General features: G+C 28.5%; 2 protein-coding genes across 2 annotated transcripts; both read left to right on the top strand.

Moving 5' to 3' along the window:
- The first annotated feature begins 10977 nt into the window (after window positions 1–10977).
- On the top strand, window positions 10978–16954 carry LOC149061215 (uncharacterized). The gene is made up of 8 exons (XM_089216105.1): window positions 10978–11326; window positions 14489–14703; window positions 14778–14987; window positions 15135–15401; window positions 15501–15715; window positions 15818–15980; window positions 16118–16220; window positions 16800–16954. The coding sequence occupies exons 2-8, from the start codon at window positions 14490–14492 to the stop codon at window positions 16903–16905; spliced, it is 1278 nt and encodes a 425-aa protein (XP_089072231.1). The 5' UTR covers window positions 10978–11326; window position 14489; the 3' UTR covers window positions 16906–16954.
- On the top strand, window positions 11710–14081 carry LOC149061216 (uncharacterized). Its single transcript, XM_089230880.1, has one exon. The coding sequence runs from the start codon at window positions 11937–11939 to the stop codon at window positions 14079–14081; it is 2145 nt and encodes a 714-aa protein (XP_089087006.1). The 5' UTR covers window positions 11710–11936.
- Window positions 16955–19807: the final 2853 nt, after the last annotated feature.

Raw genomic sequence — 19807 nt, 5'->3', positions numbered from 1 at the left:
AGACTGTTCGTTACTTGCCCAGGGGAATTATCCGTGTGTCGCGATTTTTGGTACTAGTTGTCCCGTATTGTGTTATAAGTTTATAACTTATAAGTTATAACTCAATAATAATATAGTGTTTGTTATTATAATTTATTATTATATTATAGTTATTTATTGGGCACCACATTACATTTGAAAACAACATTAGATTATTTGACGGGAGACCACGGCGGCCCGTATATGTCTATTCATATTTTATTGAATAGTATTAAATTTTAAATAGTATAATGATCTAACAATAAATAATAAGATAAACATATAATTACTGAGATCTAATTATTTATACATGTACAATACCAGGAAAATCTTAAAATAGCACGGGCTTTAAATTGTGTGCGTGATCGTACGCCCATCACGACAATAAATTTATAATAATAACACTAAATATAAAAATATTAAATACCTAATTATTTTATTTTTAAAATTAACCATATTTTTAATTTTTCCCTAGTCTCCCCTCACTGTTTAGAGCATATTTCAATCCGATATTGGATAATGGATATTTATTATTTTCGTACCGTGTATTGACGTTTATTACCCCGCTTTAGTTTCATAATAATAATTATAAAAAATTAAAACCAAAACCGAAAAATTTAGAAACCGGTATTGAAAACCGAAACCGAAATCGAAAAATTTAGAAACCGATATTGAAAACCGAAACCGAAACCGAAAAATTTAGAAACCGGTATTCAAAAACGAAACCGAAACCGAAAATTTAGAAACCGGTATTGAAAACCGAAACCGAAACTCAAAAATTTAGAAACCGATTTTGAAAACCGAAAAATTTAGAAACCGGTATTCAAAATCGAAACCGAAATTATTTCAATCGGTTTCAATACCTGTCATATTCATTGTCATCAACTATATCGAGTAAATCATTGATATCATCATTATTTATTTTACCTAAGTCTGTATTTTCATAATCACTGAAACATATTATAAATGACAATATTTAATTTTAAATATTGTTGATTAAAATTAGGACAGAGAACATATAAATCAAAAATATTATTAATTATGCAAGCACTTATATACACTTAAAAACCCTAAAATGTGCACTAAAAATAAAAATATACTACAAAATAGTTTTCTAGCAATTTAATAAAAAATACTAATTATTCAAAAAGACATCTAAAATAAAAATACATTTTAATAATAATAATATTATACTATTATAATTTATAACATAATATAATAGTATAATAATTATAACTTATAATACATTAAATCACACGAGGTAATAAAACCAAAACAACTAGTACTGGATGTTGAAAACTTGAAAATAAAACTATCAAACTCTATATTTAGGTTAAGTTATTGTTTGGCTTTAGTTTATGTCTTATGAACTTATAAATGATAATAGCTTACCTATCATTATCACTGTCAAAAGTATCATCTGCTTGATTAGAATTAGTTTTTTCTTTTGAACTAGACAGCATGGGCTCTGGCTCATTTTCTAACTCAATAAATGCTTCTTTTTCAACTAAATCTACAGCTTTTATTATATTAGCACCATTGTCCGATGTGATGGTATATAATTTCTTTGGGTGTACTCCATATTTGCTTAATGTTTCAAGTATCACATCTTTTAAATAAATTCCTGCATTCAGTTAAAAAAATCTTTATTAAATATTGCATGATAATATAAATAAAATACTATGATATGCTACAAATAATTTGTACTAACCAGTGTGGGCTTCACTGAGTTCTACTAAACCAATAGTTCTTAGTTTAAAATAATATTGTAAATTTATACCAAGGAACCCTCTGTTCATTCTCGATGCAGCATCAACTTTAAGAGAAATCAGTTTATTTTTCACTTCTGCTTTTATATCATTTTGTAATAACAAAGCTTCTTTACAAACATAATTTCTGAAATAAAATACATAAAAGCTAGATATCTAGTACTTGCTATATACTTGCATGTTTTCAATGTATTTTATCTAGGTGTAAATGATATGATATAAATTTTAAATACTCCTAACTAAAACTAGTTAAAAATTAAAATATGATTATGACATTGAATCTTGGGAGCGGATAGTAGACAGTAGAATAGTATGCTCTGTAGTCTATACATTTTCCTCAAGGCTTATTTGATTACCTTTATTTTTATTTTTTGGGAGTGTAATATGAATATATGCTTATACGATTTACTATTAGGTAATGTGTGGTTATGTGAATAAGTTATGGATATCAACCAAGAACTATCTATGGTTATTTAAAATTAAAAATACTTAGGTATCATCTATATAGTTTTGGAAAGTGTTTTTTTCCTAAATTATTTTCAAACAAAAAAATTAAAGGCAGATACTAAAAAAAAAGCTAAAATTATAGAATATTCTTTGGTTCAAAAATATATATGCGCAATGCACATAGTCTATTAATTAATGATGCCAGTACCTATAAATAAAAAAAATGTAACCAAACTAGATAGAGTCTTAACCTTAAGCCTAACTCCTAGCCTGCTCTACTGTAAATATATACTTTATACCTATAGAATATTTAGGTACCTACAAGTTTATTTGATTATCTCATTATTATTATTATTATGAACATAAAATTTATTAATAATATGATTATGAATATTTACCCAATTGAGTCAGAATTTAAGGAAACGCTATTCTTAATTCCATTTAGAACTGGGTCAATAATTCTTCTAAATCCACTATCATTTAAGCTTGAATATGGGCGTCCATTGACTGTCACCATTTCCACACAACCGTCGATTAGAGTTTTCATACTATGATTCACTCTTATTCCAGGAGTCATTTGAAGAGTAGTTTGCTTGAAATTACTTGCATTAGTTTTGTCTGGTTTTGTAGTTATAAAAGTATTATCCTGTGATTTAATAAATTCTTCATACTCATTTGGATGTAGCTCTAAATGTTTTTTCAAATTTGTTCCATGATTAGTCTATACAAAAAAGGTACAAATAAAAATATAAAAACCAACAATTGGTTCTAAAGTTTGAAGGTTTAATAATGTATAATAGATACTTACTTTAAGTTTTGCAGAACATATTTTACATTTTGACTCGTTGTTGATTTTATCATATTCATAATGGTTTCGAATTGCACTTTTAATTGGTCGACCCATGTTTAATTTTTTTAAATAAAAGAATGTAACACAATTACACAACTACACATGTCATTAATGGCATAAACTCAGAAATAGTATTTACAAGTTTACAAAATTACAACAAACTGTATAAAAGTATAAAACACAATACCAACCGTACCTCTCCAGTGCTGACTGCCGCCGTGCCAGGTCGGTGCACGTCGATAATGTCATATAGAATGGATTTTCTTATCTACTATTTTTAGCTCTTCAATGTTGAATAATAATAAGATGTCCGTATTATTAGTTATTACTTATTAGTATTTATTTTCACTCGATTAGTGGTTTATTTCTATTAATAATAAATTGGTTGATAGTGTTTACTGTTGAGTGTTGATACGTCTCTATGATTCTACGTCGACGACGGACGAATAACAAGTTACAACTTTAGGTACAACACAAAAACATTAAAAGATTTGTCTTTTATTTTTCTGAACCTAAAAATTGTCTACCAAAATAGTAATTTCTATAGTTTTACTAGTCCAAAAAACTAGTCTAACCTAACCAAAATAACCCTTTTATAATTAAGGTTACGGTTACGGTAACGGTTTTTCATTTTTGGAAATAAAGGTTCCGGTTCCAATTACGTTTCCTAAACTTTTAAGGTTAACCGGTTCCAGAACCGGTTCTTTTCGGTTCCGGTTCTGGTCCCTGAAATATACTCAAACTGTATGCATATAACAGGGAAATATATAAGTATTATTAAAATATTTTTACTTTTGTTTACTATAACTTTACCTAAATTGTTAGCTATAATAATATTTACCTTTGTTTAATGTTTTAATTTTAAATTTTATTAGACTAAATGTAAAAAACAGCGGGTAAGTGGATGTCGCTCTGCTGTACATTAGGGGGTGGGGTAGACCTCTGACTAAGGTAGGTTAAAATTGAATTCAATGATAGGTATCATTGCATACGAAAAACGATTCTAAACGGAGATGATTTGTCAGTCTAGGATATATTATATTTAAATATTGTCATATTTCGATTAGTTATGCTGTACACAGACAAAAAAAAAAAAAACAAAAAAAACACATAATTGTAAAATCAATACATTCATCACTCCGTTCAGAATCTAATAAAACTAAATATAGAAATTGAAGAAGAGATTTCAGAAATTAAATAATATAATAAAATCTTATTGGTCAATAATTTTTTAACTAACAAAATATAATTTATACTTGTATGATAGATAATACCGAAGGTATAATGTTTTTTAGAAGTTTTGCTCTTTAATATCAAACATAATAGAACAAAATGGTTGATAAGAATAAGTTGATTGTCTATTCTTAAAAATCATAGACATATTAATAAATGGACCTGCACTTAGAGAGAGAAATCATGAAATCGGTATTGAATGATACCGACAATTACAGTTAGGGTCAACCCATTAAGAATAATTTTCATTCATTTTATATTTTAGATTCTGAACGAAGTGATGAATGTATTGATTTTACAATGATGTGTGTGTGTGTGTGTGTTTTTTTTTTTTTTTTGTGTCTGTGTACAGCATAACTAGTCGAAATAATGCTTCGATTTCAAGCTTTAGGGGTGGTTTCCGATGTAAAATTGAAGATCCTTGGTGTATTATACAGGTCAAAAATAAACATTTTCCAACAGTTTTCAAAAAAATCGAGAAAAACAAAAAAAAAAATGACAGAGAAACTGGAATTTTTACGCAAAACCAGTTTTCGAACAAATTGATTTTTTTATATGGTTGTAATTCAAAAACTAATCACTGTAAATACTTGAAATTTTCACCAAATGTTTATGTTAGTGTTATATATATACAGTTTTAATTTCAAAAAGTTTTGACTTTTTTCAGTTATTTATAGACCACTAAAATTTTCAATTTTTCTGAAAATTTTTTTTTTAAATGTTGATAAAATTTTTTTGGCCCAATCAAAATACTTGAAAATTTAATACAAGGTTCCTTATAAGTTGTTCTTATTGTAGCTAAAAAAAATTAAAAATCATTAGTCACAATTATTTTTTATAAGCGTTTATAGTTCAAATTTTTACGAAATATGTCGAAAACGCGAAAATTTGCTAGTAATTTTGAAGTTTAAAAATCATAAAATTTTTTCTGTTTATAACTAAGGATTAAAAATATAACATTAAGTTTTCCATAAGTTTTCCTTCAAATAGCTATAGAGAAAATTTGAAGCATCATTATAGGAAAAATTTTAAGTGCGTTTGAATTTCAAATTCTTACGAAATAGCGTAATGATAACGATTTAACCTCAAACGATTTTAAATATTTGTTATTATTCAAAAAGTATAAGTTCTAGATACTTGAAAATTTTACCAGTTATTAGGATTGGCATTTTCTTTACATGATTTAATTTTCAATATATTTTGACTTTTTTTGAGATATTTATAGACGACTGAAATTTTCAATTTGTCTGTATGATGATGGCATTTTAAAAATATATTTTAATCATCATAAGGAAAATATTTCCTTTAAAATATTTTAAAAACATCTTAAAAATATATTGTATTTAATATCATTTTGAAATTATTTTCAAAATGATTCTTGAAAATATTTTAAGATTATCACAAAACACATGTCTTAATAATATCATTAATATATTTGTTGAAAATATTATCAAAAAGCTATTTCTAACTTATTTTAAAAAATTATTAAAATTAATTATTTAATAATATTAGATATTATATTTATATAACACGGGTGTTGTATTTGATTACAATTTGACTTTGAATTCGACTTTCAAAAAAAAAAAAATTTTAAATTTAAATTTTTTTTGAGATATTATTTATATTTTATACGAAGCGATATATATGTCTTCATGTGTCATATACACTCATGTGTATATATGGAGTATATACCTGAACATCATTATGTCCCTGGAAAATCAGTTCAGTGGTTTACCAAACGACAAGATGCCATTGAGTCGCGAGTAGATAAGACTGAAAAAAATATCGCCACTCTTCACCGCAACTTCATCGACCAACGAACTGCATATACTAAATCTGATGAACGTGTAGCAAAGATCCACCCTGACGTCGAATCCCTTAAGGAAACTGTGAAACAGATACAATCCGATTTAAAGGTACCTCCGACCCACTCTACATCTCAAGCGCACTCTTTCCAGCCGACATACAATTCGACGGAGGCCCAGATAAATTACTCCCGGCCATTATTAAATCTGTGTGGACAGTCTAATATGTCTACGACCGTTAGTCAATCGGAACGTTTTACTGATGTTGTGTCTGAGTTCACTGGCCACCGGCAAGATGTGCACCCAGAGAAGTTCTTATCTCAGTTGGAACAATATTTTTTGTATAATTGTCCACATGACGATCAACGTATTGAACTATTTCAACGGCGGTTAACCAGAGGTTCCCGGGTACGGTTTGATTCACTCGTGCCTGTGCCAACCACCTATGTGGAGGTGAAGAGGTTGTTCCGCCAGCAGTTTTGGTCTGCAGCCACACAGAGAAAAATCCGAAATGAAATTTTTCAATCCTATCAATACCGCTCACCAGTGGGGATCAATACTCATGCTATGACCTGGATTGCTAAAGATAAATACTTATCTCCCCCCATCGACCAATTTGATCTTGTTGGCATAATCATACAGCATCATCTATCCACTTTGGGAATTGCCATCCGTGGCCGGGGCCCCCAAACGACGAACGCCTTATTATCCGTACTGACAGATATCGAGGAATCAACGTCCTTCTGCGAGGCTCCGAGTTCCCGTCAGTCCGACAACGGCCCAACCCAACCCGTATGGAATAATTGCCAGCCACCACGGGATTCTCACGGACGGGGAGGATATCAGCCACGTCAGAACAATCAAAACAATTATCGTAACGGTCCGAATCGAGGTTCTCAGAATTACCACCGTCCACCGGCTCCAAACGAAGAACCGATTAATCAGCTGAACGTCACGGGAAACGAACCACAGTCTTGCCAGTGAATACGGCACCTGACGAGATTGGATTGTCATCCGATTGCCACTCACCGATCACCGATTCAAATGAATTCCCAGGACATGTTCCACACCGACCAGAAATTCCCGTCGAAGTGTGTGGTGTATCAGGTTCTGCCCTGCTCGACTCTGGAGCATCTATCTCAGCTATATCCGAAAAATGTTTTGCCACCATCCAGAACCGGTCTCTTACACCTAAGCTTTTGTCCATCTTACCTGTAACCGGAGTTACCATTTCAACGGCTGTGCGCGGGCGAAGCAAGAAAATCACGAAACAAGTGTTCATGCCACTGGTGTTGTTTGGAAAATATGCTCCAGGTGTTTTCCTCGTTGTCCCACGTCTTGCTACCCCCATCATCTTCGGAGATGATTGGCTTTCAAAATACGGAGTTGTTCTGGACTACTTTAAGCGATGTATTATATTTCCGCAATGGGGAAAAGAATGTCTATTCCAAGGCGATAATGGAGCGATTCCAGCTGCGCAAATCACCTGTCTCAATGTCCATTATACCACCGAACACGTTGTGCCTACTGGATTGGAACAGCGCCTCTGTAGTATGGACAGTTTGGACAGGTTTTTATCACCACCTCGAAATTTGGAAATTAATTTTATTAGCGACCACGCATGCTCCCCGCATAACATACTGCAACCAAGACCATGCTGAGTGGCCAAGACACTTTGGGTACATTGAATGGGTACTGAACAACACCGTGCACGAAGCGACAGGCTATACGCCAAAAGAATTTTTCCTTACCTTTGACCGATACAACCCGTTTAGTGCTGTAGTCTCATTTTCACCCCGGGCCGCCGTAACTCAGCAGACAAAAATGGTCTTGGCCCGTGAGGTACAACAGTCCCACGCCGAGCGACGGCGTTTACGTCATGACAAACATGGTCGAGTAACAAAGATATCGGAGATCGTGTGTTGGTACGAACCCATCGTTTGAGTTCTGCGGTTGATAAGCAAATCCACAAATTCTTTTTGCTGTATCAAGGACCCTATGTAATTGTATGCGTTTCGTCACAAAATGCGTATATGGTGGCCGAATCAGAAACAAACCAGGTTATAGGGACCTATAATATAATTCGATTGCGTCGGTACATCACACCCAGACAAGGTCCACCTCTACCGGCTGGAGTAACCGAGGTCCCCCAACGCACACTATCATCATAGTCAAACACGTCACCCACACCATGTTCAGTGTTCTAGTGTAGAAATTGTTCCCACGTGTACTAACTTCTACAGGGGGGTTTCTGTGGGTACGTTACGATTGCGCATGATACTATTGCGTATGGACCTTTTTCATTATTACGATTGCGTACATTCTACCTACCCAAACTTAGTGCAACGTTGCCGTTGTTCAAAATCATAAAATAACTTATTTTAGGAAATTATTGCTTATACTTGATACAATTTGATAAACGTTACTGTGACTATTATTCCCAGGCCAATCGATAATCTATAAAATACTATAAGATAAGATAAAATGCCGATTATTATATCGGATTTCCTGGCGTGTCGCACTTTAGCACCGTTAAAATATTAGTATACGAACAACTTGTCATTCGATAAGTCGCTATAGTATTAATGTTAATGAGTAATAGTGCGTTAACCATGGAGAATTCTTTAAAAATTATAATTTCTGAACGTGGGAAAGAGTTAGCCGTGGTTTCTTCCCATAAATATCGTTTTTTAAGAAAACGCAAAGACGAATTGCTAAAATGGATATGTTATAATAAAAGTTGTTATGCCAGCATTTTAACTGATGTCACAAAAACTCAAGTGAATGCAGTAATTGGTGAGCACAAGCATAATGCAATAACTAGAATTTTCAGACTGTGTATTAGAAAATTATATAAAACCAAATTGTATATTTCCAAGTAATATATGGGCTGAAGAACCTTCAATAAATAAAAGGTATCATATTTTTATGAGTTATAAGAACAATTAGCAGGAAGTATTCTTGTAAAATATAATTTTAAAGTTTATGTTCTAATACCTAAAAATAAAGTGCCAAATAATTAGAATATTACTAATTTCGTAATTTTTATTTATTTGAATATCAGACCCAAGTAACAATGGAATGTTTTTTATACGTTTAATAAATATTACAACATTTCAAAAATAATGTTTTCAAAAAATATATTTTTTTTATATTAAATAAATATTAGATTTATAAGATTTTTAATAAAAGATAAAATAAATATCAATATAATGTTTATTATTCAATATGTTTTTCTAAACATTTTAAAATATTAAAAAAATATTAAGTTATAATGTTTATTTTCTATCATTTTTATAATGTTTAAAATATATAATATTAGATTCTGATCGTCTTTACATCATCATCATCATCATCACATATATCATCATATCATATATATCATCTATACACTGGACCATTTATCTCCCAAAACCAGTTATTTGTAATTAAATTATTTAGGCTCTGAGGTATGAATTAATAAATTATTAGAACAATTGTTATTATACTGCTTATATTTTTTCAACCCCTGCTATACATATAGTTAATACATAAATATGCAATTCATTAATGAAGAAACTAAATTTAATTTTGGCTCTCAAATATTGAGTTTTTTTTAAACTAATAAAATGGTTGCCATAATTGCAGGCTATATAGATTATAATATTTACTATTATAGTATATTATTAATATATACTTTTATGGTAGTATGATAAATGAGTGTTGAAATACATATGATAAAGGCCAGCATACAAACTATATTTTTACAAATCAAATCAAAAATAAAATTAAAATAAAATCTTTTAATAAAATCAAATACTTAGGTATGAACAAAATGTCACAATTACAATGATCATATTTTATGTAGTGTTCCTACCAATATACCTTATTATATTATATACCTATATTATATTGTTACCATCATCAATCCAATTTTATATAATATTTTAAGCCAGTATTTTTTACTTGGTCAAAACATTTCTAACTGCGTGTTAAAAACCTGGGTAGTTTATATTTATTTTAAGAATAAGAGTCAAAATTAAAGGTTTAAGTATTAAATTTATTTTAACAAATATATGCATATTTGAAACTATAATTATAGATCAGTGTCTTCAGGAATCGCAATTTAGGATAATAGATATACATTATTTCAGAAATATCTGGTTTTAATAAAGTCCAATTTAAATTTTTAAGTTATGTACATTTTAAAAATCATATGTCAAGTGTAACACTCCTTCCGATTTTATAATTCCCTACAGCTAGAGCTTAATGTCTATGTTGATTGCTTAGATATATTGTGTAGGTATATGAAATATAGATACTCTCTCTGTTATATAAATATTAACATTATTAATGAATCGACCTTAACATAATATTTAACAAGATTAATAGGAACAAATATTATCCCTAGCTCCTATTATTAATATATTGATGAACATAAGCCCAAGTAAACTGAATATATGAAAACAGAAAATAATAAAACATTAGAACCTAGAAGGCTAGAACAATGCCTAAGAATCAAAGATATTAATAATAATAATAAAATATGTTATAATATTAAGTTCTCAATTTCTAATTAAAGACTAATAACTAATAAGTATTAAGTAATAGTTAATGTAGATAAGAACGCAGTGATTTTAAGTGATAAGGATGACTCTCTAGTTTTATTACTCTATGCGCTCTAATGAAATCATTGATAATAAAGATTATCTATGAATGAAACAGAATTTATACCTACCACGGTTATCTACACTAGATAACCGTGATACCTACTGATGCAGTAAACGTACCGTACCGTACTACCGTTGCGAAACGTTGCGCACTTGCTCGATATCATACCACACGCACAACGGCCGGCGGTAATTATATCGTTATTAAAATATAAATTTAGAACGGTATGATATTAAATAATTTTCCGTTTTGGTTAAACGAAATTTTAATCAATAATAATAATATTGTATTGTGTTCGCCTTAACCGTGGTTTCATCATGGTTTAATACGTCTATAAAGTCATTATATTCTATATTTTCTTCTGTCAAATAGTAAATACTCAAATCTACAACGTACATCGCCATCGTGGTTTGCTTGTTGTTTGCATTTCTAGTTTCGTAATTCGTTAATGTTTTTAATAGTGCCGTTCGTATTACGCCGTTCAAATAGCTGTTTACCTATATACTTGTTGGCTATATTGTCTAAGAAACTCGAAAAAGTTCGCGAAGTGCCAAGTAAGAATACAAATAATAATAATGTTATACATATCTATTACCAGTATTACCTAACTATAAACTATTATTACTATTTATCATATATTTTTTAATCTAGTACAATATTTAAAAATATTTTTTTTTATTCAAACCAATATTATGTTTAATACTATCTAGTTATCAATTGTTAGGTAATTAAGTAAATGTTTTTACATCTTAAAAAGCTCATAACTAACTTTAGTTTGAGAAATTAATATTATGGTTCAAATCATTGTTGTGAACGTAAACTTTTTTATGTTGCGTGTGGGTCAGAAAGAGAGAGGAATAACAAATACTATACAAAGATATTCTCTTAATTATTTAATTTGTAGTATACCTACCTAATTTGTTAAAAATTGAATTTTTTAGTATCTGTTCATTTTTTTTCTTTGGCGTCTATAGTTTTGCTAAATATTTAAGAAATCAAAGTATAGGTACTTAATAAGCTTTCTGTTTGATTAATTAATTACATTTGCGTTAAAAATAATTTAAAATATTGGCCAACTATACCTATTATTGCATTTTAACTATAAAATTGTGAATTTTTTTTTCAATATTCAATTATTGTGTCGGGCATTATCTTGTTTTTAGGATGCCTAGACCTTTTTCTAAATTCCATCACCTATCAAACAGAAGTAAAAGAAGGCGTGTGGCCGAAAATAAGGATTGTTCTTATATGTTTGATCATTATAGTTCTTCAGATAGCAATAATTCTTCTAATAATGATAACAATAAACAATTAAATACTTCTAATGAACAGGATGTTATAAATGCACCTATAAATTCACTCAACCAGACACTTTCAAATTTTACTAACCAAAGTATTGACTATGATGAATATGATAAAGTATTATCAAGTACCTCATCTAGTGAACATGATATAATTGATGAAGATGTTTTATTGGACTTTGATTCTAATAATTTATTTCGTAGGCAATCTGTTGACCATTCGATAAATGACGAAAACTCAATTAAAAATTTCTTGCGTGTTTGGGCTGTTAAGCATAATATTACTGCTAGTGCACTATCTGAATTGTTGGTTGGCTTAAAAAAAAATATTGAAAATATAAGTCACATTTTGCCTTCAGATTCAAGAACTTTGCTAAAAACAAGTATTGTTTTTGAAAAAAAAACAGTTGAACCAGGACATTATATTCATTTTGGTTTGGAAAGTCAATTAAAACGCTTGATCTCATCATTTGATTGTAATGTCCATGAATTACATTTATTAATAAATATTGATGGACTACCTTTGTATAAAAGTTCTCCAGGCCAAGCAATTCCTATATTGGTTTCAGTTGTTAATGTCCCTGAACTTAACAAAATAGTTTTTCCCATTGGACTATACTATGGTTTTCAAAAACCTAAAGACATGGATAATTTTTTAACTCCATTTGTATTGGAAATCATAGAATTGTCAGAAAGAGGTATTTTAATTGATAATGACACTAATATGTTAGTTAAAATTCTCGGTTTTGTTTGTGATGCACCTGCTAAAAAAGATATATTGGGCATTAAAGGTCATGGTGGGTATTATTCTTGTACCAGGTGTACCGTTCGAGGTACTACTCTTAATAATAAGCGTGTTTTTACTGATATTAACTGTCCAACTAGAACAAGTGATGACTTTATTAATTGGATAGATCCAAATTATCGACTAGTTGATTCATGTTTGGTGAAAATACCCGGAATTGATTTTGTACATTCAATCATTCTCGACATAATGCATTTGGTGTACTTAGGAGTGATGCGGACCATGCTTTTAACTTGGTATGATGGAGATTTACCTTTTAAGCTATCGCGACTATTAATTCAGAGAATCTCAGATTTTATGTGTAGTGCAAGGTTACCGGTAGAATTTGTAAGAAAACCAAGGGAATTAAAATATCTTTTAAGATGGAAAGCTGTTGAGTATCGGTCATTTTTACTCTATCTTGGTCCAGTTGCTTTAAAAGGCATTTTAAACCAAGAAAAATACAACAATTTTATGACATTAAATGTAGCTATATCTATTTTGTTAAATCAAACCAGTATTCAAGACCATAAATTAAGAGATTATTCAAGAAAACTATTAAGACATTTTGTGCAGTCATTTATGATTTTATATCACCCAAGCTTCATTACTCATAATTTTCATAATTTGATTCATCTAGTCGATGACGCTGACTACTTTGCACCAATAATTCCTATGCTAACATTAGATACTATATCAGCTTTTCCCTTTGAGAATTACCTTCAACAAATAAAAAGAATGACAAGAGGAAAAAATAAACCATTAGAGCAAATAGGAAATAGAATGGCCGAATTGTTAACAGTAAACGCAACACACAATCCTCAGACTTTTCAAAAATACCCTATTTACTCAAAAATGCATTGCAATGGTCCTTTGGTCCTTTCATGTGTTAATCCACAATACTCCAATATACAGTTTAGTGATTTTAAAATCAAAATTAGTTCTCCTGATAATTGTTGTGGTTCAGCTTCTGGTGATATTATAATGGTGGACAATATTTGTTTTTCACAAGCCATGAACAGTTGTGTAATTATTGGTAGAATGTTTCTAAGAAAAAACAATTTTTATACAATTCCATGTGAAAGTTCGTCTATTGGAGTATATGAAGTCGAAAAGTTATCAGAAATGCGAATTTGGCCAGTTCATGAAATTGTTAACAAATATGTATATTTTTCTCACAAAAATGCATTTATTGTATTTCCATTATTACATTCGAATAAATAATTACTTGGTGTTTAAATTATTATTTTATATAAATAAATGTTATTTATAACCTAATCATATTTATTTTCATACTCATAATATTATATTAGAGCTAAATATATATATTATTTTCCGGCCAAGTTACATTGTATAAACTTTTTTGTGATGTGTATAAGAGTATTATATTATCAGATTGTTTTCATAATGTATATAGCAATTATTATGTGTATAATTTATCGTTTTATATGTTTAAACATAATGTATTGAAGTTTAGGTTTTTCTATATAATACAAAAGTTGAATATTTAGTACATCGAAGTCTTCAAATAATTACCTATAGTAGGTAGTTATTATTCTTTATATTTCACTACTAGACTAATATTTATTTTATTAAAATATATGTTTATGATGGCTATAATTTGTTGTCAGCATGTGGTGTTTAATATTATTATATGATAATGAAGATGATGCAGTTGAAAAAAGTCCAGATTTAATACCAAATGGTTGGATAATTAATAAATTAAATTGTTGGTATCCACTGGATTTCAAAATATCTACAATTAAAAAATATGCAAAATCAAAAGAAAACCCCGATTATAATAAGTGGAAAAAATGTAAGATTGACATTATAGAAGAAAATATTGGTAATTTATAAATTTATGCAATCTAGTATGAATGTATTATGCAATGTACATAAATGTAATATTTATATTTTTAGACAATTATGAATATGGATTAAAACTGATGTATAAATTAAATAAGAATTCCAACCTCCATTCAGAAGTTGAAGAAAGAGGCCGTGGACAAAGATTAAAAGTTAAAGCTAAAAGATCATTAGACCAATATTACTCTTCACACTCTGATGAGGATGATATACTTCTCAAAGATAAGCCCACACCATACCCTGCATTCCCTAAGAAACAAAAAAGTAAATTGAATTTTCTAAAAAAAAAACTATTTTATGTTTTTTTTTTTGTTTTTTATTACACTGTCTAAGCTATTTTAGTCTGTATATAATATGTTTCAATCATAGTATTTTATAATACAGTTAATAATAATAATTTTTTTTAACTAGAACAGTCACAATCGTTTGATGAGACCAACAATTATTGTGATAATATTTCTCCACCAAGAAATGAGTTTGACACATCATGTTTTACCAATAAGAAGACATCAGTTCAGTCTAGCAGCAGTACTCCCTTTTCTACTCCTATACCAGATGAACCATCAAAAGATTTGAAAAAATGTAAACTAGCCAAAAAAGTTATACATTCCTGTACTTTTGATATCAAAGATAAAAGTTTATTAGAAGCTATTGGTCATCAACTTTGTAAGCTATCAGGTAACTGCACCAACATCTAATTTGAATACTATTTGATAAATTATATTTATACATACTACAAGAGTAATATTTTAACCCATACATACTATGTTTTTAAAGCTGATATGAATAAAGTAAAGTCAAGTATAAAGTATGTAAAACAAGATGTTTCATCCTTTATTGAAGATCAACCGGCACCTAATCGTCAGACAATAAATACAAATACAAATTCTGAAGAACACTATTTATCATGTTTTCCATTAAAAACCGAAAGTGAACTCTTAGCAATAGAATCAACATTGAAAAATGAAGAATTAAGCTACACAAACAAATTGGTATGTTGTATGTTGTATTTTTTTTTTTTTTTTTTTTATCATTATGGAATAATTGTAGTATATATTGTTTATTGTATATTATATACATTTTATTTTACATAGATATCAACACTAGTTTTTGCCTCTGAAGGAAAAAATATTTCCAAAGTCACTTATAGTATCTTAAAAATAATGTTTTCTGATGAGCTCCTCAAGTATTACAGCTGGAAAGGTCAAAAAAATAAAAAACCATTTTCAGAGTTTAGAATTTGTAAAGTCATTATAGGTAGGTATCTTTTTATTTTTTCATTAGATGATATTATTGTTATTATGCCAATAATATATTGTATAGAGTATTGTTTAAATATGGTATTTTATATATTGATGATGAAATAGTTATGATTTAATTGTTATTATTTAAAGGTGCTGTTAGACAAAAATTTCCTGAACAAATAAAAGATATCAGAAATGATATTATCAATAGTATTATGTCATGGCTGGCACAGGCACCAACAAGGATTGCAAAGTAATAATAACCTAGTCTTTAATTGTTAGAAAATTGAAAATATAATTATTATTGAAGAAACATTAATATATGATTTATAAGCTAATATGTTTTTTCTTAACACTAAAAAGTTGTTGATCGACAAAGTTGGTTTATGTTAACATTTTCAAAAAGTTTAGATCATTATTACACAGATTAAAATAATTCCTAAATAATGAGATACCTAATTAGTAAATTATTATTTTTTATTTAATATGAAAAATAACAAATTGCAAATAATTGATTTTAAATGAGATACTTTGTTTTGATGATATTGCAAGCACTGGTTATTTAAATTTGTATGTGTAGGTATATACAAATAATATGAATTTGATGTTTTTTAGAACTATTTAAAACTTTGAAGCGTTGATTATGTTGACAAAAATTATTAGGTATAATTAACATTATAAAGATTGATAAAAACCACTTTTTATGTTTATTAATTATTATTTAGCGCATAAGTTATACAATAAACTTAAACAATGTATAACCGATACAGGAATATAAATAGTAAAATATTTTAAACCTTAAAATGATCCTCATTGTTCTGTATTTTTACAGCAAAGAAAAACAAAAAAAAAAGAAAGAAATTGCAGATTATCATCACGATGATGATGATGATGGCGACAATAATATTGCAAATGATAAAAATATCACTATAACATAATATTATTTTACATTACAATTAAAACAAAAAAAAATAACAGACATACCTATACAAGTAATTTTTTTTCGATTTTATACATTTTAATTTTTATACTATTATGAAATAATAATATACATTTATATAAAACGTATCATTATATTTCTTATAAAATTTAATTGTATATTTATGAATTTTAGTTTTAAAAAATGAATCATTTTAACAATTTTTCTTTTATTATATTATATTATATTACTATAATACATATTATAAATTTATAAAAATGTATATTGTATATTAATTTAAGTAAAAAAGAAAAAAGAACGGACATATATCTACAAGTATTTTTTTTTCAATTATATATCTTAACTTTTATAGTATTATGAAATATATAAGTTTATATAAAACGTATTATTATATTTCCTATAAAATGTAATTGTATACCTATTTATGAATTTTAGTTTAAAAAAATGAATCATTTTAACAATTTTTCTTTTATATATTATAACTAAAATACATATTATGCTTATAAAAATGTGTATATCAAAAACAGAAGTAATTTTTTATTAATATATATTGTATACCATTATAAAACACACATTTTATACATATTATTATATTTCTTAAGTATATTGTGTATTTATTAATTTAAAATTTAAAAAAAAAAAACGAAAAAGTCTTATAAAAATTTTCCTTTTATATATTATTACTATATAATAATAATACATATTATATTTATAAGCATTTATATTGTATTATAACCATTGTATATATAATGTATTACAACCATATATATTTTAGTCATTACATTTCTTAACATTTATATATATTATTATATTTTTTAACCAGAGCAATAAAAAGATTTTTTTAAAACATATTTATTATTAAATACCTAACCTACCTATAGCTATTTTCAGTTATTATAATGATATAATGAATTTATTATATTAAAAATATATTTAAATGGTGTTTCTAACGGAATAAAAATATTATAAAAACATCAAAATAGTACTTAAAAAATGTTTAATTGATTTGAAAAAAATGTTTTTATGATATTTTATTATCAAAATTACATTAGAAAAAAAATGTTTAAAAAATATTTAAAATTTGTTTTTTTAATATTGTATTTTAAATGAAAAGTTGGCCATTATAACATTTTATAAATATTTTTGAATGCAATTTAAAACATATTTTTAATCTTTTTTAAAACATTAAAAAAATATTTTTTTGTTACTTGGGGAACTACAAATTGTCCAGAGAGTTTCCACAGAACTTTTAACGCTCAATTCTATAGCGCACATCCACCAATATACTTTGTCATTGAGGCATTAAAAGAAATGCAGGCTGAAACCAACATAAAAATATCCACTGTAAAAAATAATATATCCAAAGCTATTTCAACTAAAGATGTCCAAAAAATTGACCATGTAATAAAACTATATGACCAATTTAAAATAGATGGTAATGTATTAAATTTTTTATCAGGGATTGGTTATCAATACCAAGGTTTTAATTTATAACTTATGATTTGTATTTATTTGACTTAATGTTTTTTTAAATTATATTATTATTATTTAAATTTTTTATCAGGGACTGCTTATTGATAAGAACCAACGTTTTTAATTTATAACTTATATTTGTTGTATTTATTGACTATAATAATAGTTTTTAAATTATATTATATTAAGTAGTAAGTACATGTTGGCTACGTTGCTCTCATTTTCATACGCAATCGTAATATTTTAAGGTATAGGTAGAGAAATCGTACGCAATAGTACAAACGTACGCAATCGTTCTACTAAAAGGGAAAAACGTACGCAATCGTATATCACCGGTTTCTGTGACGATCAGGGGGTGTGACCATTTGCTAATCGTATTTGCATACATTATGCTGTATACAAATATTGCGTGTGTGTGTGAAAGCCAACTTTATCCCGTGGGTCCAAGTCCGCCGATCTACGACTATACCTGCCGTTGCGACGAACGCACACACGCTCCCCTCTCACATCTCCATGGTCTGGGCCACACCGACTAATTATGTACAATATAGGGATATCGGTCGATTAAGTTACGTCTCCATATGCTCTCGCTCTGTCTCCCTCCTCCTACTGTCTCTGTCGCCCATCGTCTGTTTCGTGCGTTTGTGGCCGACTAAGCCGTCGGACGACAGTTTTTACCCGTATGCCCGAACATCACCATGTTGGAGGAGTAGAGCGTCGCGATCGCCGGAGTGCCATCGGCCGGCACATATATATCATGGAGCATAGTGGTAACGTACCCAAATTTGTATATATTATTGTCTAGTAGACACCGTGGCCGGTATGCCTATCCATTATAGTATTATTTATTATTGCTCTATTGGCAAGTATATTATTCTTTATTATTGTCCTATTGGCAAGTCTGTATTATTATTTATTATTGCCCTATTGGCAAGTATATTATTATTTATTATTGCCCTATTGGCAAGTATATTATTATTTATTATTGCCCTATTGGCGGGTTCTTTCTGTTATTCTTGCGGTGTGTTATTTACTTATTTCTGTCCGAGTTTTATGCCAATGGCTTTCTCGGCGCCCACCTTCAAACAATATCTTATTGCTATCTAACTTGAACAGTGTGTTATATTTTTTTATTATTATTCTTATTATTCGTTTCCTCGTTCCTGGTACGAAGTGTGAAACAAAAATCCCCGACGCTGTTGAATGACGTGATGAGCAATATGACTCGAGTCGTCACATAGTAATTAAAAAATTTTAAAAATACGTAGGCACAATTTTTTTTATTAGCATTTGAAGTTTAAATATTGCTTAAATACGTAAAAATTACAAAAATTCGCAAATTATTTTAAGCTAGAAATTTGTACAAAATTTTCTTTTTAAATCAAAGATTTGAACATCTTTAATTATCTATAATATATCCTAGACTG

Source organism: Diuraphis noxia, unplaced genomic scaffold (genome assembly GCF_037042655.1).
Source record: "Diuraphis noxia isolate RWA-SAM2 unplaced genomic scaffold, SU_Dnox_SAM2 contig0001, whole genome shotgun sequence".
Taxonomy (NCBI): Eukaryota; Metazoa; Arthropoda; class Insecta; order Hemiptera; family Aphididae; genus Diuraphis; species Diuraphis noxia.
The sequence above is the reverse complement of the archived record's forward strand: the minus strand, read 5'-3'. Positions and strand labels throughout refer to the sequence as shown.